This window comes from Equus quagga, chromosome 8 (assembly GCF_021613505.1).
Source record: "Equus quagga isolate Etosha38 chromosome 8, UCLA_HA_Equagga_1.0, whole genome shotgun sequence".
In the NCBI taxonomy this organism is placed as follows: domain Eukaryota; kingdom Metazoa; phylum Chordata; class Mammalia; order Perissodactyla; family Equidae; genus Equus; species Equus quagga.
The window spans coordinates 89,507,984-89,532,409 of NC_060274.1; the positions used below are offsets into that span (position 1 = coordinate 89,507,984).

Sequence of the window (24,426 nt, forward strand, 5' to 3'; positions counted from 1 at the left end):
AGAGGGAAAGCTTCAGATGAGTCCTTTGGAAAAATATTTCCTAAATTGGTAAATGTCAATAAAGCTTATGTGATAGATAATAATATACTATTATTGTGCCTTTCATATATGGCAACCATGACCTAAGGGTTTTTTTCAAAAATTTATTTATTCACTTCATTCAATTAAAAAATAGTTTCTGAAGGCAGGCATTCTTCTAAGTGCCTTGCAAACATTACCTTATTCTATTCTCACAGAGAAGACAGTGCCTCCTAACTCATTTAGGTCTTCTCCCTCGTACTCAATCACTTCTTAAAAATTCTTCTATCATCTTCCATTTCAGTTAACCTGATAAAACACTTCATCTCCCCATTACAACCCTGAAAGACCTTTGTCACCTCATATTTTCTTTTATATCTGAAGGCAAAACAAAGAACTGGCAGTCACTCTAAGTTCTTCCCACGTCATTTATTCAAATTATATAAAAACTCAATGTTAACAGGTTCCACCCACAATTTAGAGATTCCATACAGCTCTTCTGTTCTCTAGTCTTAATCATGACACCCTAGGATAGCCAGACATCTAAGGGAAGCTTCTAACATGGAAGGTTGAACCCAAAAGATATAAAAAAGCAAACTAGAGGATGCCAAGGTTATTCAGTGAAGAAAAAAAATCATTCATATCCTCAAAGAGAGAGATAATGAATCCATGAAACAGAAATACTATTTTTTGAATGGAACATTCACAGAACAAATAAAAATTCTTGGAAATTAAAAGCATGATAACAGAAATGAAAATCTCAGTAGAAGGGTTGGAAAAATAAAGTTGACAAAATTTTCTAGAATGTAGAATAGCAAAGATAATAAAAGTGGAAAAAGACACAAAAATTAGAGGACCAGGTAATGTAACATCCAAATAACAGAAGTTCTGAAAGAGAAAACAGAAAGAACAAAATAATTGAAGAAATAATTCAAAAAAGTTTCCCAAAACATAAGTTGCAAGATTGAAACGACCCATCGTATGTCCAAGATAATAAATGAGAACAGATCTATACCAAGACATATTGTTGTGAAATTTCAGAATCATGGAGACAAAGAGAAGATTCTACAATCTTCTAGAGAGAAAAAGGGGAGAAAAGGTCACAAAGGTTCAGCAATCCAAAGAACTAGGAATGCCTGAATAACACCACCAGAAACAAGACAATAGTGTGATGCCTTCAAAATTCTGAAGGAAAATGATTTTCAATCTAAAGTTCAATACTCAGCCAAACTATCAATCAAATATGAAGGCAAACACATTTTCAAATATGTAAGGTCTCAAAAATTTACCTCCCATCTAACCACTCTCAAAAACTACTAGAGAATGTACCAAAGTGAGAAAATAAACCAAGAAACAAGAACAAATAGGATAGAGGCACAAGAGATCCAATATAGGAGAGCAATGAAGGAAATCCCAATTGGATGGAGAAGGAAAATGCCAAGATAACAGACAGTCACCAAACAATAGAAAGCAGTGAGTCCAGAACCAAGTATGGACTCACGCCCAAGATCCTCATGTTTTATTGAACCTGAGGATAATGCCCAGGTGAGCCTGGAACAAATTCTTGTCTGTATTTTGTCTTGGCTCCTACTTGCCTGACTGTTGGCATCAGCTAAAGGCATCCATTTCACCCACAGAAGCTGTCCTGCTTTGGTATGCTCCTGAGAGCCAGAGTACACAGTGGTGAATTGAGAAACAGGGGATAGCTCCTCGCCTGATGATATTTCTGCTAGACATTGAGGACCAGGCCCACACTGCATTTCTTCCAGATGCCCCTACTGAATGAGTCCTACATTTATCCCAGAAGTAGCTCACGACCTTGCCCACTGACATCCTAAGCAGTAGCGCTACTGGTTAAAAACCTATGTGTGATTTCTCAGACTGGACCACAGACAATTACAAAGGTTTACCTAACAGGCCTCACGGGGAAAGCCGCCCTCCCCACACCAGATGTGGTGCACGGCCAGTGCACTCTGAGGACCCAGGACCCCAGGCCAGTCATTCCCTTCACATCTTTGCATGGCTAGCTTCAGAGCCTTCATTCCTAGGTCTCTTACCTGAGCCCTCTTCAGGTGCCTCTGTTGAAGGCTCCATATGGAGAGGAAAAGGAGGAAACCCTGAAGACACATTTCCCCACTCTGATTCAGTACCCAGTACTTTTCCACTCCTAGCGCTCTCCCTTACGCTTCCCCCTCCCACCTCAGAGTCCATAAAACTGCTGGAGCCTTTTGTTGGGGGCTTCCTCAACAGTGAGATGACCCCCAAGTCTGCACTAATCCACCTGACTCTCAACTGGTGTGCATCGTTCTGTGGGGAAAAATGAACAGGAGGAGTCAGGGTTTTCTCCAGTTTCAGATTCTTGCTTATTCTATCAAAGTAAGCATTAAAAGACTTAACTCTTTCACTTTTGGCTTGTTGCTTTAATCGGCTACTCCAATACCCGGCAGCTCAGCTCCATCTCCTAGCTCAGCTGAGCTACTAACAGTTCCAGAATGTTCCCTCAGGGGATGTGAAGACATGGTCTGTTCAGCTATCGTCTTCTGGAAATTTTCATCTAATAATGGAAATACTGCCCCTTCCTTACACAGCTAGGTTTGTGCTTGATGCTCAGTTTTTCAAAACTAAAAAATATATCATATTTGAGGATACATACATAGGAGGTAAAGTTATAAAGAAAAGCAAGGAAAATATTAGCCCAAAAGTTAGGATGTCATTTCCTCTGAGGGTTGGGAGAAGGGAGGAATTTTAAGTGAATGAAAGCTTCTAATAATGACTTACTTCTTAATCTGTGATGGGTACACTGGTGTTCACTTTACTATTCTTTAAAAATGTTATATAAAGATTTTATACAATTCCATAGGCAGGACACATTTCACACATTAAAAAGTTTTTTAAAAAAGGATAATGGGTGATAGAGCAGATAATGTACTCAAATCATAAAGATACACAAAACATAAATGAGGAATTTCATATAGCTTATAAACTTCACAGGTCTTATAAGACCCCAACAGTAAAGTTCAGTAATGGTATTCCACGGAGCACAGCAAACAAAAGTCCAAGTAGGCAGCACTGACTGGAGAGGGACCAGGCAGTTCAGACGGACGGACACGGCATGAGCTGAGTTTGTCCCGCAATGAGTCATCAACCCAACTCACTGCCCACTGTTCTCTCCAAAACAGCTGCTTAATCTAGAATGAACCAAATGAAGATGATGCTTAATCTAGAATGAACCAAATGAAGAAGAGCCTAAAAACCAAAACGGGGTATTCTCTGGGTACCCTGAGATAGGACATTGAGCGGGAAGGGCAGATTCTATTACAAGATTTAAAAATCATACTCGAACTAAGTGCTTTAATGACTCTGCTGTATCTCCCTTGTCTCAGGAAATGTGGGAAATGTGGGAAAGGAATTTTTGTCCATCCTTCAGCTATGGTTTTAACGATGGATGTAGGAACTCTAAAGATGGTGGCAGCTGTAACCAGGGAGAGACTCTGAAGAGAAAACGAAGCACAAACAAATAGAGACAGAGGCTCTTGGGTTGGCCACAGCACTTCTCTGTGAAAACCCTGGGTGATTTTATGCATCATTTTACCATCCTAAGATTAAAAACAAACCAACAAAACAATGGCTTGGCTTGGCCACCAGACAATCATTGTAAAATGAGGTAGTAGGACAGGTGGATGGGACCATGTCCTCACCACTGGTGAGATTGGAACGCAGTGGAGGAAGGTATAGAAGTTTTAAAGACTAGATTAGGGGGTGAGAAGGAGAACCCAAGGGGCAGTCCAACTAAAGAGTCTTGTTTCGGGGCCAGCCCAGAGGTGCAGTGGTTAAGCGCACATGTTCTGCTTTGTCGGCCTGGGGTTTGCTGGTTCGGATCCTGGGTGCAGACATGGCAGTGCTTGGCAAGCCATGCTGTGGCAGGTGTCCCACATATAAAGCAGAGGAAGATGGGCACGGATGTTAGCTCAGGACCAGCCTTCCTCAGCAAAAAGAGGAGGATTGGCAGCAGTTAGCTCTGGGCTAATCTTCCTCAAAAAAAAAAAAAAGAGTCTTGTTTCAATTTTGTTCTTTGAGAGGGGAGGGTAAGGATGCACGTATTCCTAGGCAGATGGCAGGAACCAAGACAGATGGACTGAAGGACAGCAACAATAAAAACTAAATGGTAGCAAGTAGGGGGACACTCTATAACACCGACAGAGGACTGAGCCTTAAAACAAAAGCATGTCTTCCAATGGACATCCCTCTTTCAGGACTAATTCTGCCCTAAATTAATTTTCCACTAATAGAAATATTCACCCTCAAAAAACTAGGTTTGTTTTGACTTCCTTTGAATTCCAAAGCCAGGCAAAATGACCAAAACCAGCTATCTGAGGAACTACACACACCTCTGGGACACGGATACACACACACATACACACACACAGCCTCTATCAGAGAGGTGACAGAGACGGGAAACAAATGGAGCAGCAGGTGGGGAAGGACAGAGAGGTGATATGGAGAAATAGGCCTTCTTGGTTAAAAGGGCTTTCAAAGTCCCAATTTCAGCTTTCATGAGGCCCAAATACTTGGTTTCCTGTCCCTAATTCCACAGACCTCTGTATCCCAGCATTGTACTCCCTCTTTTATTTGAGCTGGTCAGAGTATTTCTGGTGCACTATTTCCAAAAAGAAAGAAAAAAATCCTGTTTAGAAACCCTGTCATTATTTGTACACATCTTCTATATCAATAAAATTTATAATAGATTTTATGTACGTATGTATGTGTTTTTTTCCAGAGAGAGCTGGCTCTCTGGAACATTTACCAACACACCACTCCCTAAGGGTAAATAATTAATAGCTTATATAACATCCAATATACTCTTAATAATGGCTTAGCTAGAGGGAACCCCAAACACCAGAATACTACTAAAATCAAAGTAAGTACAAGGAATAGAAGGGTTAGTATTACTTGCTCGATATTTGCCCTTGAGGTCCAATAAGAAAAGCTTTTCGCATTTATCAATAAGAGAATTTCATTCCCCAGGAATACATACAAAAGCAGCAATGGGGATTTTCCTAAGTGCCTGCCAACCACTCTCTTATGTCCCCTCCTCCCTACAGAACAGAGACGTTCACACTCAGTGTCTTAAGAAACTGTCCTCCAGAAACTGTCAGTCTGCAGCTGAGAAACAGGGTATCTTCTGAAATAAACACCTGTAACTATGAATTAACAACACAGTGTTTAAAAAAATAAAGAACAACAAATGTTTTAAAGAAATACTAAAATACTGAGAATTCCAGAAAAAGAGATACATCATGAACAGTCTGTGTTTGCAGAAAACATCTTACTTCATCTCCTCAGGTCAGAGGATGGCAGCCTGACCCCATTTCACCTTTTGGCTATGTTTTCGACTTTCTCTTCTACTTCCATCTCTGCTGAAATTGACTGGCTTACCTGACTTCAGAAACTTATGTCTGTATTATTTTTAAACAAATATACTTCTGGATTAAAAATGTCATACTCAATCTGTCTATAAATTTCTAATCCACTAGACAAATCTCAACTTCTATTTCGCAATACATCACACAATTTATAAAAAGATTCTAAACACAATTTTAGATATCTCCCTCTTTATTCTTAACCCACATGTTAAGAAGTCTGCAGCTTTATCCCACTTTATAAAATTAGAAGGGTGACTAACTAACCATCAAGGAAAAAAACATCAAGAACGAACTAGTAATTTGAGTTGAGACCTCTAAAAATACTCATGTCAAGAACATTTAGAAATGCAACAACAAAAAACTGATAGAAAAGAAGTGATAGAAGACTTCATTTAACATAATATAAACCAGGATCACCACTGATGGATAATTACACACCTGCCCTTGGGGCACAGGGCAATAGTCAAGGCTTTCTAGAATATGAGTGGCTCCATAATGCACAAGAACTGGACCCCTATTTGGGGATGAGTGGGGCTGGAAAGAACCTTGATTTTAGGATGTGTTTGGACCAGGCTAAAGAGATTATTCACAATTAAGAAAAAGCTAGAAAACAGACCAAAGGGAGAGCCAGAGAAATGAAAATGTGTGCCATGACTGCAGCATCTATATGGAAGCGCAGCTCCAGAGGGCAGACCACCGATAGGTAAAAGAGTCAGGCAAGACCCAAGGGGCCACTGGGGCACAAAGCAGTAAAGTGGGTGGAGGTGAAATAGGCTGCAGCCCTGGGAGCTGGGAGAAGAGCCAGAAACAGCTACTCGGAAAGACCGAAATACTCTAAGGTAAGTCACTCCCTCATGCTACCCTAAGCAGTAGTCTACAGATTTTTTTTACACTAAAACTACAATAAGAAATGAAAATTTACACTGTAACAGCACAAGCATGTGTATACACATATATACAACAAACAACAAACAGAAGTTTCTCTAAATAATACCTATCTTATTAAATGTAGTGCACTCTTATTTACATTTGTATTCTCTTCTTTCTCATGTAAAAAAAACCTGCTGGGTCCACTCACTAAATTGATTTTAAAACCCTGCGAGGTCGTGCCCTGCAGTTTGACAGACACTGTGCTGAAGCAGTCACGGGCTGACCTTGGGGACAGGTGGAAGTCAAGGGTCTCCAGAGATCATAGCTGGTCTTGAACACTTTTCCCTCTATTGGTCAAATTTCTGATTTCCCTCACTTGCTTTGGAATAGGTTTCAAACCAGCCTGGCATTAAAGTCTTTCTTCAACCAGCTCAATCCACCTCTCCAATCTTAATCTTGCACAATGCCACTCAATAATCTGCATCCAAGTAAAACGGATCTGTCTCTCCCTGGGATTCTTTCCTCCTCCACCTGTCCAGAATGCTCCGATCTTCTAAGGGTGGGCTAAAGAAACCCCTCCACACAGAACAAATTTCTCCTGCCTCCAGAACCGTGGGCACTTGACCTTTGCTGTCTATCTTCCATTCACAGACAGTACCGCCATCTCCCATCTCAACCCATGGCCATACTCACAGAACCCAATCGTGCAGGATCAAAAAGAAACCACTTGATTATACTTTAAACGTTGACCGAACAAATGAAGATGCATCTCTGCGTAAAGAGAAAAGTGCCGACTGGGGACTACTGAGCCTGAAGACTGAGGAATCTCAGGTCAGGGGCCCAAACCACCAAGAACCCCTCAACCAAAACCAGAAACTCGCGTTCTCTGCAGCAGATAGTGCCTCTTCAGCCTTTGCAACAATGGTTATAACAAGCATTAGGAAAAGGATGCTGAATGTTTACTTTAATAAATGTTTAGAAATTCTTCTTTCACTGAAAAAAGTAGCAGAACTACAGATCAGCAATTTAGCAGTAATGTCATGTTCCCATATTTTAATTTCTCCTACTTAAAATCTAATCTACCAAATGTAATAAAGCTATCTAGAAGACAGATGGGCAGCACTTAGCAAAATGAACAGATGCCCCCAAGTTTCTCCACGCTGGGCTCGTCAGGATACAAGGCCTTGCTTTCCCTCAAGTCAGCCCCCTCTTCTGATTACCAAATACTTTGGGTTAAGTTATTTGTGTCTTGTTTCAAAAGCAAAATTTTCACATCATCTTTTAATCACGCATTTTCATTTGTCTCCCCCAAAAAAATACTAAAAAGAATTTTCCTAGAACTAAGTCAGAAATATTAGCATCAAAGTATATTAAATCTATATGCAAATATACTTTAAATTGATCTTCTAATACCTTCCTCATTTGACAAATATTTATCAAGTAACTGCTACGTACTCAAAACTGCACAAGGAACTCAATAGATCTTTAAGGTACTAAACTGAAAATCCACACTTCCAAAGCAAAGAAGATAACAGTCTAATAGCTGATTCAAACTCATTAACTCAAATTGAAAATTATATAACTATGCTCATATTTTTGTACTACAAAGGATCAGTAAGCAGTAAAAAAGGAAATTCTAAAGATATTGTCATGGTAAAATAGTTCAAGTATACATTGTGGTGAATTGTCCAAAAAAACAAAGAAGAAAACTAAACATAAAAACCCTTAGGAAATTTGTCAATCTTTTAGTTTTAGGAATGTTGCTCAACTAGGAAGTAAATCAGGTCAGATATTAAACATCTGCATAAAATATATTTCTATTATAACATTAGCAAAGTAAGGGCCATTAACACCTTCTGATAATAAGTGATCCTTTCCTTTATATTTTATGTAAACAATATATACTGCTTATGCTCAAATGCCTATGAATACTTAAAATTTATCAAATATCCCCACCATGCTCTATTTAAGCCTCTAAAACTATTTTCAGTTTGGCTGGCCCTGCCAAAGGTGAAATCATTCAAATGAGAAATACTTTTATTTATACAAGTTGACATTTTAAAACTGACAGTTACAAAACTGAAAAGTTAATGATTATCTCACTATTTTTATTATTCTAGTATATAATATTATAAACATATACTAAAATACTCTCAATGAAGTCTTACCTTAAATATGTGCCATATATGAAGAATAATGCCATCATTAGTCCATTTAAAATAAAAATTACAGCAACATAAAAGCAAGCAGGATCTCCCAATCCTTTAAAAATAAACAAAACATATGTTCTAACTATAAATTACTTTAAGTGTCTGGCAATTTATATTAAAATGTGCTCATTTTGAAAATGGTTGCCAGATATATTAAATGGTTGTCTTGGTTCCTATACAAACACATGACACTACTGAGGAACACAGATGAGAACAGGATGGTAGCTACATAGTTTTAAAACAGAGCTGCAAATTTGCAGACACTCCTCCTGGAGAGGTGTGGGATCATGCCCCAGCTTTTGAGCCTGGTTGGGCTTGTGACTGCTTCAACAAAGGATGGCAGAAGCCATACTATGTGACTTCTGAGGCTAGGTCATAAGAGGCCATGCAGTGCCCAACTTGGAACTGAAGTATCATATAAAAAGCCTGACCACCCTGAGGTACCATGCTATACAAAAGCCCAAGTTGCACGGTTAGGGCACATGTAGATGTCCCAGGTGACAGTCCCAGCTGAGCCCAGCCCAGGGGCCAGAATGTAAGTGTAGCAGCCTCTAGTTAATTCCAGTCTTCCCAGCCATTTGAGCCTAGCAGAGGCCTCTGACATCATGGAAACAAACCCAACCTTGCTATGCCCTGTCCAAATTCCTGACATGGAGAATCCACAAGCATAATAAAATGTTGTTTATACCACAAGTTTGGGGTAAGTTTATTATGCCGCAACAGATAAAGACCAATATCATAGAAAGAAACTTGCCTTCACAGCTTTCAATTGGACTGAGTCCTTCCCCTCTGGTAACTGTCCAACATATCTTGGTTTGAATACCAATCAAGTCCATTATTTTGGTATAAATTCGGTACCAGCTGGCTAAGATTACCTATTGTTTAAAAAAAATAGAGACATCATAAGAAAAGCTATTATCGTCAACAGTTTCATTACTAGAATATTTTTGAGGCATTTCAATAATTATCAAATTCTCCCTTCCTGTACACCATCCATTTGGCAACTTTTAAATCTAGTAAAATGAACCTCCCAATCCCCTACACAGATTCTCCACTGGTCAGTCTTCAACTGTTCACCTATGAGTAAGAACAAAATATAACAAGAAACTTGCAAGATTTGTGTTTTTCAAAAGCTATAAAAGTCTACTAAGCTATATAAAAGGAGATTTGAACAAACAGAAAGATACTATGTCTTTTTTGAATAGATCTGATTTTTCAAGACGTAAAATCTCCCTAAAATTAATTCATATACATAAAATACTGCTAATCAAAATCCCAAGTGTCTATCTAGAATGGTTATCTAGAAAAATAACAAGGAGACAACTGAAGAGAATGTCCTCACAGATATTAAAATTTGTTACTGTAAATAATTAAAATAAATAGGGTGATACTGACACAAGAATAGCCAGGCACATCAAAGTAACCATGGCGGAAGCTGTGGAATGCCACCCAGATCCCCCTTCAGCGCTGAGGCACTCACTCCTCCAGCAGCTAGGAGGGTTGGTGGCAGACAGCTCTCAGCCAAGACCCTCTATGGGGACTACCTTCTGCTAAAGAGAAGACATTCACTAAAGTTCATACCCCCTACCCAAGGGCAACTGCATGCAATGTCTGACTAGTCAATAGGGAGGAATACAAAGGCCAGGGGCCCTTGACTCAAAGTAGGACAACTGCAGGGTCATTCCAGCTCTAGAACTTCCCACGGGACTGGCTGAGGCGTTTGTTGTGACTGCATCAGAGCCCAGCTCCTCCTCTTGCCCCGCCCTGCTTCCTTCATCCCTCTTCAGGTGTTTCCCCTAAGGGCGCTCCCTTATACACTTGCTGTATGCAAATCTCTGTCTTACAGCCTGCTTCCCAGGACCTCAACCTACGGCAGTACTAAACACAAAGTCCAAAAACAGATGCAAACGTACATGGATAATAATTTTGTATATGATAAAGAAAGCTATTTCAAATCAGTAAGGAGAAGATGAACCACTCATCCAAGTGTTAGGTTGCACAGAAGACCATTCTAAAAAACCACAAGGTTAGATTCCTGCCCCACACTGTGCATCAAAACAAATTCCAGATAAATTAAAAGTTTAAATATCTATTCCACGCAAATGGCAAAGAAAAGAAAGCGGGGGTAGCAATACTTGTATCACACAAAATAGACTTTAAATCAAAAACTGTAATAAGAGACAAAGACGGGCACTACATAATGATAAAGGGAACAATCCAACAAGAAAATATAACACTTGTAAATATCTACGCGCCCAACATAGGAACACCTAAATATATAAAGCAATTATTAACAGACATAAGAGGAGAAATAGACAGTAACACAATACTAGCGGGGGACTTTAACACTCCGCTTACACCAATGGATAGATCATCCAAACAGAAGATCAATAAGGAAACACTTGCCTTAAAGGACACATTAGACCAGATGGACTTAGTAGATATATACAGAACATTCCATCCAAAAACCACAGAACACACAGTCTTTTCAAATGCCCAAGGAACATTCTCCGGGATTGATCACATATTAGACCACAAAACAAGTCTCAATAAATTTAAGAAGATGGAAATAATACCATGCATCTTTTCTGACCACATAGGTATGAAACTGGAAATCAACTACAGAAAGAAAACCAGAAAAGCCACAAAAATGTGGAGATTGAACAAAATGCTACTGAACAATGATTGGGTCAATGAAGAAATCAAAGAAGAAATTAAAAAATTCCTGGAGACAAATGAAAATGAAAACACAACATGCCAAAATCTGTGGGATACAGCAAAAGTGGTTCTACGAGGGAAGTTCATAGCAATTCAGGCCTACCTCAACAAAGAAGAAAAATCCCAAATAGACAATCTAAAAGTGCACCTAAAGGTATTGGAAAAAGAACAACAAACAAAGCCCAAAATCAACAGAAGGAAGGAAATAATAAAAATCAGAGCAGAAATAAACAAAATAGAGACTAAAAAACAATAGAAAAAATTAATGAAACCAAGAGCTGGTTCTTCAAAAAGATAAACAAAATTGACAAACCCTCAGCTAGACTCACCAAGAAAAAAAGAGAGAAGGCTCAAAAAAATAAAATCAGAAATGAAAGAGGAGAGATTACAACAGACACCTCAGAAATACAAAAGATAATAAGAGAATACTATGAAAAGCTATATGCCAACAAATTGGATAATCTAGAAGAAATGGATAAATTCTTAGAAACATACAGCCTTCCAAAACTGGACCAAGAAGATGTAGAAAATTTGAATAGACCGATCACCAGCAAGGAGATCGAAACAGCAATTAAAAACCTCCCAAAAAATAAAAGTCCAGGACCAGATGGCTTCCCCTGGTGAATTCTACCAAACATTCAGAGAAGACTTAATACCTATCCTTGTCAAACTCTTCCAAAAAATTGAAGAGGAGGGGAGGCTTCCTAACTCCTTCTACGAAGCAAACATTATCCTGATACCAAAACCAGACAAGGACAACACAAAAAAAGAAAATTACAGGCCAATATCACTGATGAACATCGATGCAAAAATCAGCAACAGAATACTAGCAAATCAAATGCAACAATACATTAAAAAGATCATACATCATGATCAAGTGGGTTTCATTCCGGGGATGCAGGGATGGTTCAACATCCGCAAATATATCAACGTGATACACCACATTAACAAAATGAAGAATAAAAATCACATGATCATCTCAATGGATGCAGAGAAAGCATTTGACAAGACACAGCATCCATTTATGATAAAAACTCTAAATAAATTGGGTATAGAAGGAAAATATCTCAACATAATAAAGGCCATATATGACAAACCCACAGCAAATATCATTCTCAGTGGAGAAAAACTGAAAGCTATCCCTCTAAGAACAGGAACCAGACAAGCATGCCCACTGTCACCACTCTTATTTAACACAGTACTGGAAGTCCTAGCCAGAGCAATCAGGCAAGAAAAAGAAATAAAAGGGATCCACATTGGAAAAGAAGAAGTGAAACTGTCACTCTTTGCAGATGACATAATTTTATATCTAGAAAACCCTAAAGAGTCCACTAAAAAACTTTTAGAAATAATAAAGGAATACAGTCAAGTTGCAGGATACAAAATCAATGTACAAAAATCCATTGCGTTTCTATATACTAACAACGAAGTAGCAGAAAGAGAAATTAAGAATACAATCCCATTTACAATTGCAACAAAAAGAATAAAATACCTAGGAATAAACTTAACCAAAGAGGTGAAAGATCTGTACACCGAAAACTATAAAACATTGTTGAAAGTAATCGAAGAAGACACAAACAAATGGAAAGATATTCCGTGCTCTTGGATTGGAAGAATTAACATTGTTAAAATGTCCATACTTCCTAAAGCAATCTATAGATTCAACGCAATCCCTATCAAAGTTCCAACAACATTTTTTACAGAAATAGAACAAAGAATCCTAAAATTTATATGGAATGACAAAAGACCCCGAATAGCCAAAGGATTCCTGAGAAAAAAGAACAAAGCTGGAGGTATCACACTCCCCAATTTCAAATTATACTACAAAGCCATAGTAACCAAAACAGCATGGTACTGGCACCAAAAGAGGCACACAGATCAATGGAACAAAATTGAGAGCCCAGAAGTAAACCCACACGTTTATGGACAGCTAATATTCGACAAGGGAGCCAAGAGCATACGATGGAGAAAGGAGAGTCTCTTCAATAAATGGTGTTGGCAAAACTGGACAGCCGCATGCAAAAGAATGAAAGTAGACCATTCCCTTACACCATGCACATAAATCAACTCAAAATGGATCAAAGACTTGAATGTAAGACCCGAAACCATGAGACTTCTAGAAGAAAACATAGGCAGTATGCTCTATGACATTGGTCTGAGCAGCATATTTTCAAGTCCCACGTCTGACCGGGCAAGGGAAACAAAAGAAAAAACGAACAAACAGGACTACATCAAACTAAAAAGCTTCTACACAGCAAAGGAAACCATCAACAAAACGAAAAAACAACCTAACAATTGGGAGAAGATATTTGCAAACCACATATCAGATAAGGAGCTAATATCCAAAACATACAAAGAACTCATACAGCTCAACAACAAAAAAACCAACAATCCAATTAGAAAATGGGCCAAAGATCTGAACAGAGATTTCTCCAAAGAAGAAATACAGATGACCAACAGGCATATGAAAAGATGCTCAACATCATTAGCTATCAGGGAAATGCAAATCAAAACTACAATGAGGTATCACCTCACTCCGGTCAGAATGGCTATAATTAACAAGACAGGAAACAACAAATGTCAAATGTCGGAGAGGGTGTGGAGAGAAGGGAACCCTTGTTCACTGCTGGTGGCAGTGCAAACTGGTGCAGCCACTATGGAAAGCAGTTTGGGGTATCCTCAGAAAATTAAGGATAGATCTACCATATGATCCAGCTATTCCACTGCTGGGTATTTATCCAAAGAACTTGAAAACACAAAGGCATAAAGATACTTGCACCCCTATGTTCATTGCAGCATTATACACAATAGCCAAGACTTGGAAGCAACCTAGGCGCCCATCAAGGGACAAATGGATAAAGAAGATGTGGTATTTATACACGATGGACTGCTACTCAGCCATAAGAAATGACGAAATCCAGCCATTTGTGACAACATGGATGCACCTTGAGGGTATTATGCTGAGTGAAATAAGTCAGAGGGAGAAAGTCAAATACCATATGATCTCGCTCATAAGTAGAAGATAAAAACGACAAAAAAAAAAAACACATAGCATTGGAGATTGGACTGGTGGTTACCATTGGGGAAGGGGGGAAGGGGGAGGGCAAAAGGGGTGATTATGGTCACATGTGAGGGGATGCACTATAATTAGTGTTCGGGTGGTGAACATGATGTAATGTATCCAGAATTTGAAATATGATGTACATCCGAAAAAAATAAAAATTAAAAAAATATATATATATTCACAATAAAAAAAAATTTAAATATCTAAAATATAACTATAATGACAAAAGAATGAAAATTGTTATATATATGAATAAATGAAAAACCATGAATTTAAAAAATTGATAGATATAATATTTCTGTACAGAAAAAAATACACATACATCATACACAAAGCTAAAAGGCAAACAAAAAGCTGGAGAAAATGTTTTATCCATATAGCATAGTATTAACATCATACATATAATAAACAAGCTCTTACCAAACTTTAATAGAAATATAGACAAAGGGCATGAATGAGCAATTATTTTTAAAAGTGAAAATGCATTTTCAATATAGAGCATTGAATTAAATGTATATAGAGACATATACACAGCAATGAACAAAACACATTGCTAGTGGGAATTTCAATTAGCATGACCTATCTAGAAAGCACTGTGGCAACATGTACCAAAGTCATTAAAGCATATACTCTGTTAAACTAAACAGTTCCACATCAACAAATTTATAGTTCAAAAAACATAAGGATATGTGAGAAGATTTAGCTTCAAGAATGCTTATTGCAGCTTTAGAATATTTAAAAAGTTGAAAACAGCCAAAATTTTCATAGAAGATGGACTAAATAAACAATGGTAGATTGTATATATAGCCTAAAAATGATGCTGTGGAAGAAAAGATGACATAGGAAGAGTGTTGTAAACATTCTTAAAAGACAAAAGGCATTTATAAAACAAATATGTGTCATGTGATCCCATTTCTGTAAAAGTAAATGCGTACGTGGTTATAGAAAGTACTCAATAAGCAGTATGTTAGTAAGAAAACACTGAACCTTGGCAGCTACTTATTCGTCTCTCTGTCCTCTATCTTTATTTCCTTATTAATCAATCAGTCTAACTCACTGATCTGTTGCACTCCTCCTTTCACTCAACAAGAAATGAACGGGAGCCCTGCTAAGAGCTGGTACTGAGTCAGGCTTGAGATCCCCACGGAGACCAAGGCAGCCACGGCCCTGGCCTCAGGTGACATGCTACCTAGCAACATCAGCATGCTAAGAAGGGGTAACACAGGGAAAGTGTGCTTAACTGAAGAACCTCATACCAAGTCAAGGAGGATATCACTGAGGAAGTCACATCGCGGCCTGGCCCTGGAGAATGCTTAGGGATGTGTTAACTGAAGGCAGGGATGGTAAAGGAGAAGCCAAAACAAGTTACTGACATCACTGCCTTCCTCCCTCTCCTCCTGGGTAAGCCCACCATTCCCCTACGCCTACCCAGAGAAAGGGCATTCAATTAAATAAAGACACAGAGGGAAAAGACATCATTTGACAAATGACATATAAAAGTAATGGTGCCCCCTTGCTTTAATCCCTGTAGACACAGAAAATCTAGTTTTCACATTATCTAAACCATGCAATCATAATAATAGTTCCCATAAAATCAGTTAAAGCCCCCCAAAATTAATAATGATCCTTTTTCCATATTTCTTTCCAAGAAAAGATACGCATTGGAGCCAGCCCAGTGGCATAGTAGTTAAGTTTGTGCACTTCACTTCAGCGGCCCGCGGTTCACTGGTTCAGATCCCAGGCACGGACCTACCCACCACCTATCAAGCCACACTGTGGCTGGCGTCTGTCCCACATATAAAATAGAGGAAGACGGGCATAGATGTTAGCTCAAGGCCAATCTTCCTCAGCAAAAAGAGGAGGATTGGGAATGGATGTTAGCTTAGGGCTAATCTTCCTCAAAAAAAAAAAAAATGAAAATTTTAAAAAACAAAAAAAGGATATGCAGTTTCTTTAAGAAAATGAGACAAAATTTAATATATTAAATTACACCTTAGATTTAGAATCAGCATTTAATACAAATAAAATTTTTAAAAAGTTTTAAAAAATCACAATTGAAAAATGTAACAACTTACCTCGGGGTAAAGATTGAACCTTTTTAATGTATTAATAACAAGAGGGTATTCAGTCAGCTTATCATTCATAATCATCCACACTCCATTCAAAAATGAGGGTGCCTCCACAATAGTCTTGAAGTAGGAATAATATAGTCCCTGAAATAAGCATATGTTAAAGTTATAATAAAAAGTACATAATTACTATTACTATGCCTTGTATTAGCTTAAAAAAATAACAAATACACTGCTTTTGAAAAACAAAGCAATCAAGCAAGTAATATCTACAATTAATTTCACTGGTTTTTGATCACCGATAAATGCTTAGAGTGCAAAAAACCTACATATTTTAGTATAACCTTGTCTTAATTTAAACAGTTGAGCTCAAAATAGCTTCAAAAATAGTTTCAACATTTAAAAAGTAATACAACTCAGATAGCATACTTCATTTAAGAAAACCTTATAACCCAAAACTAATTTAAGTATTAGAAAGGGCTATCTTAGGAACAGGGTGAGCAAGTGGTTTATTATGGAACTTTAGCTTACCCTAAACCAAGAAATCTTCTCGAGCCAAAAATGTTCCCTACTAACTGCTTTTTGAATCCTCAAAATCATACTATCAGCCATTTTTCCTCCAGATTTATATGTAACAATGCAAATATATTAAGAAGGCTATATATTGATGCATTACATATAAATTACATTCAGATGTCAACTAATTTTGCAGATTATGTTCCTTCCCTTCAATTCAGCATAAGGTAAGAACCCTGGAGGACTGGGCTGTGGGGACGGAGGAGAGGGAGAGTGGTAGTACTCTCATTTTGAGGGAAATAAATAATTTTTTAGCTTGACATACTAATTAGGAAGGATATCAAGGTTGGAATAATACATAGGCTAAAGAAACAAGCAAGTACTAGAAGCCTTATGAGGGAGTATAAGTGGCAGTATAGGGCAAGACAGATGAACACAGGAAACAAACTCCATCCTCCATACAAGTCTGCCTAGAACTGTCCTGGTAGCCAGTACCATTAGCTGTCAACTCTAATATTCAATATTTTAAAAATAGTTCCTATTGTACTTGGTTGAATAATATCCCCGAAAAGTTCAGGTCTACTAGAACCTGTGAATGTCACCTCATCTGCAATAGGTTCCTTGCAGATATAATCAAATTAAAAAGAGATCACAGGTGGACTCTAAATCCAATATAAGTGGTAATCTTTTTTTTTTTCCTGCTTTATCTCCCCAAACCCCCCCGTACATAGTTGTATATCTTAGTTGCAGGTCCTTCTAGTAGTGGGATGTGGGACGCCGCCTCAACATGGCCTGACGAGCAGTGCCATGTCTGCACCCAGGATCCGAACCGTGGGCCACTGCAGCAGAGCGCGCAAACTTAACCACTCGGCCACGGAGGCGGCCCCCTGGTAATCTTATAATAAGATGGAAATTTAGACACAGAGACATAGGGGAAAATGCCACATGAAGATGAAGGCAGACACTGAAGTGACTGCATCTCCAACACAAGCCAAGGAACACCAAGGATTACAGGAAACCAGGAGAAGCTAGGAAGAGGCAAGGAAGCATTCTCCCCTAGAGCCTTCAGAGAGAAGGTGGCCATGCCCATGCCTTGATTTCAGACTTCTGACCTCCATACTGAGAGACTAAATGTCTGCTCTTTTAAACCACCTAGTTTATTGTACTTTGTTATGGCAGCCCCAGGAAACTACTATAACCTACCCTGTTTTGTAGGTTTGATTTTGGAATCATGTAAATATCTTATTTAATTATAAAACAAAAATTTTCTTTTCTTCTTCTTCTCCCCAAAGCCCCCCCAGTATATAGTTGTATATTCTGGTTGTGAGTGCCTCTGGTTGTGCTATGTGGGACGCTGCCTCAGAATGGCATGATGAGTGGTGCCATGTCTGCACCCAGGATCCGAAACAGAGAAACCCTGGGCTGCTGAAGTGGAGCACTTGAACTTAACCACTTGGCCACAGGGCCGGCCCCTAAAATAGAAATTTTTACATCCCTAAATATCAAAAGAAAAGTAAAAGAAAGGAATTAACTATTTATCAAGTTGGGAGAGGATTTCATATAACTTTAACATACAGTAATTTTACTGTACACCCTAGAGGAATATATCCTCAAGTCAAAAAGAACTGAAAGAAAGCTTTCTATTGTTTCCAGTAATCATTTTTCCATTTTCCTAATAATACCTTTGGTACTTTTACGCCTCAAATATAAGTAATTTGAAACCAAGACTCTCAGGCTAACAGAAAAGATAAATTTAATATCAAATAAGTAAAACCATCTAATCCTAAATTTCAATTTAAAAATATAAATTAATGATTTATTTTCTCTTAAAATTGTTTCCTAATTCTATTTACTAAAAAAGCCTAGACATGATGGCCAATCTAGTATAAAACAGTAGCAATGAGCATCTCTCACACCAAAATTATGGTCTCTAAATACCATTTGCCACTGAAAGGAATGGGAGCTCCTTGGAAAACTGGATGATTCCAGCTCTGGAGAGGAAATATCTTGCAGTACCAGAAGGTTAGGAAGCTACAGAACACTAGTGAGGTCATGTCAAGGCGGCACAGAGCCAACTAAAAGGGCTCTCACCAGCTAAAGATAGGTAAGTTTACAAAACATGTTAAAGTCCATCAGATCATAATGATACTCCAAAAGAAGGGACTCCATTGGTCACCACTAGCTGAAAGATGCTAGGAACCAACCCATTTTTCTGAAAAGTGGCAAGTAAAAAGAAAGAATCAAGCATTTTCCTGTCTTTCCTATATGAAGTGTACCTCAGAGAAACAAAACAGGTATTGTGGGAAATTTCTTCTTTATGGAGGAATTATGGTTAATAAATGCAGGGGAAAAAAATAATAGAATAGATAGATAATCACCATTTGGCAGTTCTAAAGAAATAGCTGACCTAAGCAGATGGCTAGGCCATAATGGAGGGATCAGCATGACAACAGCTAAAGCCATTGATCAATCTTAACATCACAGAAAGTGAGACCACCACAGACGTTGTGCCTGTTGATATAGTACAGTAAGTGCACAGCACCACTTATCAACTATCCCTCCCAGAAAAAATCAAACCTTCAGCTACGAAGACGCTGATCTATCAATTTTCAGGAAACTTGAGACAATGGAACATAATAAACAACATGAATGACTGTAGGTAATTCTAGAGGACAAATGACCTGATTCTTCAACAAATAAATAACAAGAAAAAGAACAAAAATGAGAAGAGAAATTTATAGATTAAAAGACTTAAGAGACACATTAACTAAATGCAATGTATAGACATTGTTTGGATCCTGATTCAAACATACCAACACACAAACTGAAAAAAAAAAAGGCAATCAGGTCTATTTAAACTCTGATGGATATTTGACAATATCAAGCAAATGCTGTTCATTGTTTTCAAGCGTGACAATGGTACTGCGTTAAAAAAAAAAAATCCTTTCTTTTGAGATACATATGAAAGTATTCAGAGATGAAATGAGATGATGTCTCAGGTTTCCTTTAAAAGATGGGTGTGCAGATGTGTAGATGAAAGAAAAACGGCTGTGTGGTCAGTTGTTGAAGCTGGTGGATGGGTAGAGAGTTGTCTACTCTTTCTCCTTTGGAATATCTATGAAAATTTCTGTGACAGAAAGCTTAAAATTTATAGATTACTAAAATACTACAATAAAATACCACATGAAAACTAACCATTTCAGTGCGAAAAGCCATCTCCCTTTCCAACGTCGAGAGGTGAGAAAAATGACGATCATTTTCAAAGAGGTGTGTAATATGGCTCCTGCAAAAGCAAAAGACAACAAAGCAGCAGCGCTGAAACTTAGACAAAGCATTATTTTTAAAAGAAACTCTCAAAGAAAAAGTAAAATTATCTACAAATTTGCAGATAATTTTATAATAAAACTCATACAATGGCATCCATATTTGTTTTTCCACTCAGCATGTCTTACATTTCTACTAAAATTTTTCTCTGTAAGAAAACACATTCAAATTAGTTTTTTAAATCAGAATGGGGGCCAGCCCGGTGGCATAGTGGTTAAGTTCATGTACTCCACAGTGGGGGCCCAGGGTTCGCTGGTTTGGATCCCAGACACGGACCTACACATCACTCAATCAAGCCATGCTGTGGCAGCATCCTACATACAAAATGAAGGAGGACTGGCATAGATGTTAGCTCAGGGACAATCTTCCTCAATCAAAAAGAGAAAGATTGGCAGTGGATGTTAGCTCAGGGTCAATCTTCCTCATACACACACACACACACACAAAAAAAAACCTATAAAATCAGAATGAACCAGAATAATGATATTTTAAGTCAAGTACAATAAAATTATAGATTAAACTATAAATGTCACTGGATTACCATTTCAGAAATGTCTGATTAATGAAATTCATATTTCTCTCTACCCAGAAGATTACAAAAAATTAATCTTCCTCTCAACACAAACACTATATTAATGTTAAGAAAAGGAGAGTCTCAAATATAACCTCTTTAATAATAGATCTCTTTTTTTTATTAAAAAATTATATTATTCTGACCCTGATTTAGCAATTAAACTACTTTTGCAGATTACTGTGTCACATGTGATAATATACATTCATCCTTAACATACTGAAATTATTCCCTTATATATATGGGAAATAGCTTTGGTAAGTTATAAACATCCTCATAAAATACACCATAGGAGAAAAACAGTCTTACCAGTGCAACACTGCTGCGAAGGCGGCTGGAAGAAAAAACAAATTTAAATTACTATGTCAGCATACAGAAACGCTTCCACCTTACAGAAAAGCATTCCAAAGATAAGCACCAGCACCGTGAAGTTTGGGATGTGTAAATGTTGGACTCTTAGGGATTAGGGAAAGAATACTGACTCTCTGAAAGAAGCCCCAGGTATGCTTAAAATACCAATAGACTCGACTATAAAGGAATTAGGCATATACTTACAATTTTCATTCACTCACTCATTCAACAAAATATATGAAGGACAATTATTTGCCAAAAAATACACAAGGTACTCTCAGATGGAAACTTCCATAAACAGAAGTGCCAGAGGAATAGAACCAACGGTGGGAGGGAACTTAGAATAAAGAAACATGGTAACCTCAGGGAACAGGACTGGGGATGAATAAAAAGAGGAACTGCCACATTTTATATAGTGCTTCAATATCTGAATTTTCATAACAAATTTGACTATTTTTTAAACAAATTTAATATGAAACAAGTAAAGAAAGAAGGAAGAGACGGAGGGGGAAAGAAAGAAAAGGTAAGAGAGAGCAAACAAGTTAATAATAAAATCAGTCTCATGAGAATCAATACTTTGCTTTCTGTCCAAGTACAAAGAACATATTAAGATGAATCCAGAAAATGCCATTCAGTTTTCCTATATCACAAGATTCATCTTATCACAGGCTTGATTAAATAATCACTATCTAAGGAAATGAACTATGAAAATACTCTTAGAAATAAAAACCTGCCAGCTCAGATCTTGTTGCCTTATTCTTAAAGAAGTATTTATATTTTAAAAACTTAAAAAATACATTTTGTCTAGGAGATATTAATGGTTATAAAAGACAGAGAGTTACTTTCTAGATCATTGAAATTGCAAATATTTAACTAGGTTTGTCATTTGACGTTTGTTTGTATATGGTACTTTGATCTGAAATTTTATTTTTTTCTTATTGACAAATCTACCACCCACTTCCTTTTTGGTTTCTGCCTTTAAAGACTTCATCTACCATAATAAAATTTGGGTTTTATTTTCTCAGTGATCTAACTATCATGTTCTGACAAATCATTCTTCTCTCACTGAATGTAAATGCTACCTTTATCATTCTGAAGACTTGTCACAATTTATACTTTGGTAATACCTTTGAGATTATAATTGGGATTTCATTTCTAAATTAACTTGGGAAGAATGTACATGTTGACAATATAAACCTGTATATTCATGTTCATAAACATGGTATATGGACCATGTTCAATTATTCAACTTAGTTTTCAATTGCCCTTGAGAAAAATCCTATTAGTAAATACATAATTCATAGTTAATTCATATTTCTTATAAAGTCTTTCTTGGGAGTTTAAGATTTTTTTCCTGCTAATACCCATGAAGTCTTTTTTCATTATATTTTACTGGATATTGTTAAGGTATTTACTTTTGAAGCATATTTATTTTGTAATATATTTATTTTTGGCTCATTTATTAAACTATTAATTCTTAATAGTTTTTTGGTTTACCATCTTCGATTCTCACATTAAATAATATTATTTAAAAATGATAATTTTGTTCCTCTTTTATAATTTTACTCTTAGTTTCTTCTTTTGACAATAATAATAAACTTCTAGAATACCGCTAAATAATTCTGATAAAAGAGGGCATCCTGGCTTCGGCTGATTTTAACAGCAATGCCTTTCACATTATGCCTTTAAATGAGACTTTGACCTTCACAATTCTGGAGGGATAAATAGGATTTCCCAAGGTCATCATCTCTCTGCTTCCTCAGAATACCACAATTTCTCAGGAGAAGGACAGAAGGTACAAAGCGGCCTTTGGTGCCTTCCTTTGATTCCTTTAATTCAATCCTTGCAGTACGAGTGTAGACAATTCTTGGGAGTTCTTGGCATTTGGATGGCACTCTTTCATAGTCTCCGGAGTTAATTCCTAATCTGCTCAATGTTTTGGATTCCTTTATTTGTTTCAATTTAGTAATAATAAAAGCCACTAACATTTGAATTTTTATTACATGCCAGGCACTTTTTAAGTGGTTTACTTGAGCTAACTTAATAAATTCTTACAACTATCCTATGTGGTGGGTACAAATACTTCCCCAGGCTACAGATGAGAAATTGAGGCCCAGAGAACTTTAGTAACTTGCTCAAGGAAACAAAGTGGGTAAACAGAGAAAAGGAGGTTGGAGGCAGGACTTCTGGCCTGAGAGCCATGCACCGCAAGGTCTCCTGCGGAGGATGGAGAGGGTGAGACCAAGGATGAGGCCTCCTTACCCTAAAGGATCACTCCTCTTCCCTTTTTTAGTATTTTAAATATAAAAGGGGGAAAAAAGTGGCAATTCATCTGTTGATAATATGTTTTATAGAAACTATTAATTTTATATAAAAATGTAGAGCTATGCTTTATTCAAAATTGAAATAAATTATACATATATGTCATTTGAAAATGAAAGCCCCAGTGAAGCAGATACTGCCTTGTGAGCATATAACTTAAGCATAAAGACATAAAATGACAAAACTTCTAAAGGCACCCCCAAAGAGCTTTTCTTGCCTCTCGCCTACAGAAAAGATTATATATGATTTTCTCTAAATTTATTCCAGTGATGTCAGCCCTGTCTAGTGTCTTTTGGGAGTGCCACAAAATTGATAATCCCTTTTTTCCATTTAACACATATGCTATTTTTTTGTCATTCTAAGATACTGAGGTAAATACAGCATGTTTTTTTAAAAATAAGAACATAAAAAAACTTTCAAAAAATCCAAACCTATTCCGTAAGAAAAAAGTATTCAAGGAAAGGCTTGCTTTGTAATCTAATTCAAAAGATTCCAATCCAATGGCTGAGAATTTTGAATGATTCTTAAGTTTAGCTGGAAGCATATAAATTATCAACACTCTGCAACTAAATTGGACACTCCTTCCACTTTCTGATTAAGGAAATTTTGTACTAGATTATATGTTTCATTGTATCAATTTTCTGTCCTACAGGATTTGAGCCAGCCACTTCACTGAAAATTATTCTATTATTAGAATCTTGTTTAAAGTAACTCCCCGAGGGTAGAAACAATGTTTTACTCAACTTCACTCTAGTACTTAGCAGGAGGCAAGGACATAGCCCAACTCAAATGCCTGCTGAATTAATGTGTACAATTTGATATAGTTAAGGGGGGAAAGGAAATGATCCTAAATCATGTCCACATAATAAGCCAAAGTTGAATATACTTTAATGGATAGATGCACAAACACACTCATCTGCAGGTAACAGTTTTTGGTTTTGCTTTTATTTTCGCAAAAATGGAGTTCCCT

The 24,426-nt window shown here is 37.2% G+C and overlaps 1 protein-coding gene across 1 annotated transcript in view; it reads right to left on the minus strand.

Annotated features, from left to right (window-relative positions):
• DPY19L1 (dpy-19 like C-mannosyltransferase 1) overlaps positions 1–24,426 on the minus strand; it is a 104,201-nt gene that overhangs the window by 69,632 nt on the left and 10,143 nt on the right. The window contains exons 3-7 of the mRNA XM_046668934.1: positions 21,093–21,143; positions 20,084–20,171; positions 16,379–16,516; positions 9,276–9,396; positions 8,480–8,573 (exon numbers count right to left, since the gene is read on the minus strand). Coding sequence (XP_046524890.1) covers positions 8,480–8,573; positions 9,276–9,396; positions 16,379–16,516; positions 20,084–20,171; positions 21,093–21,143 — 492 coding nt within the window. The remainder of the gene's footprint in view (positions 1–8,479; positions 8,574–9,275; positions 9,397–16,378; positions 16,517–20,083; positions 20,172–21,092; positions 21,144–24,426) is intronic.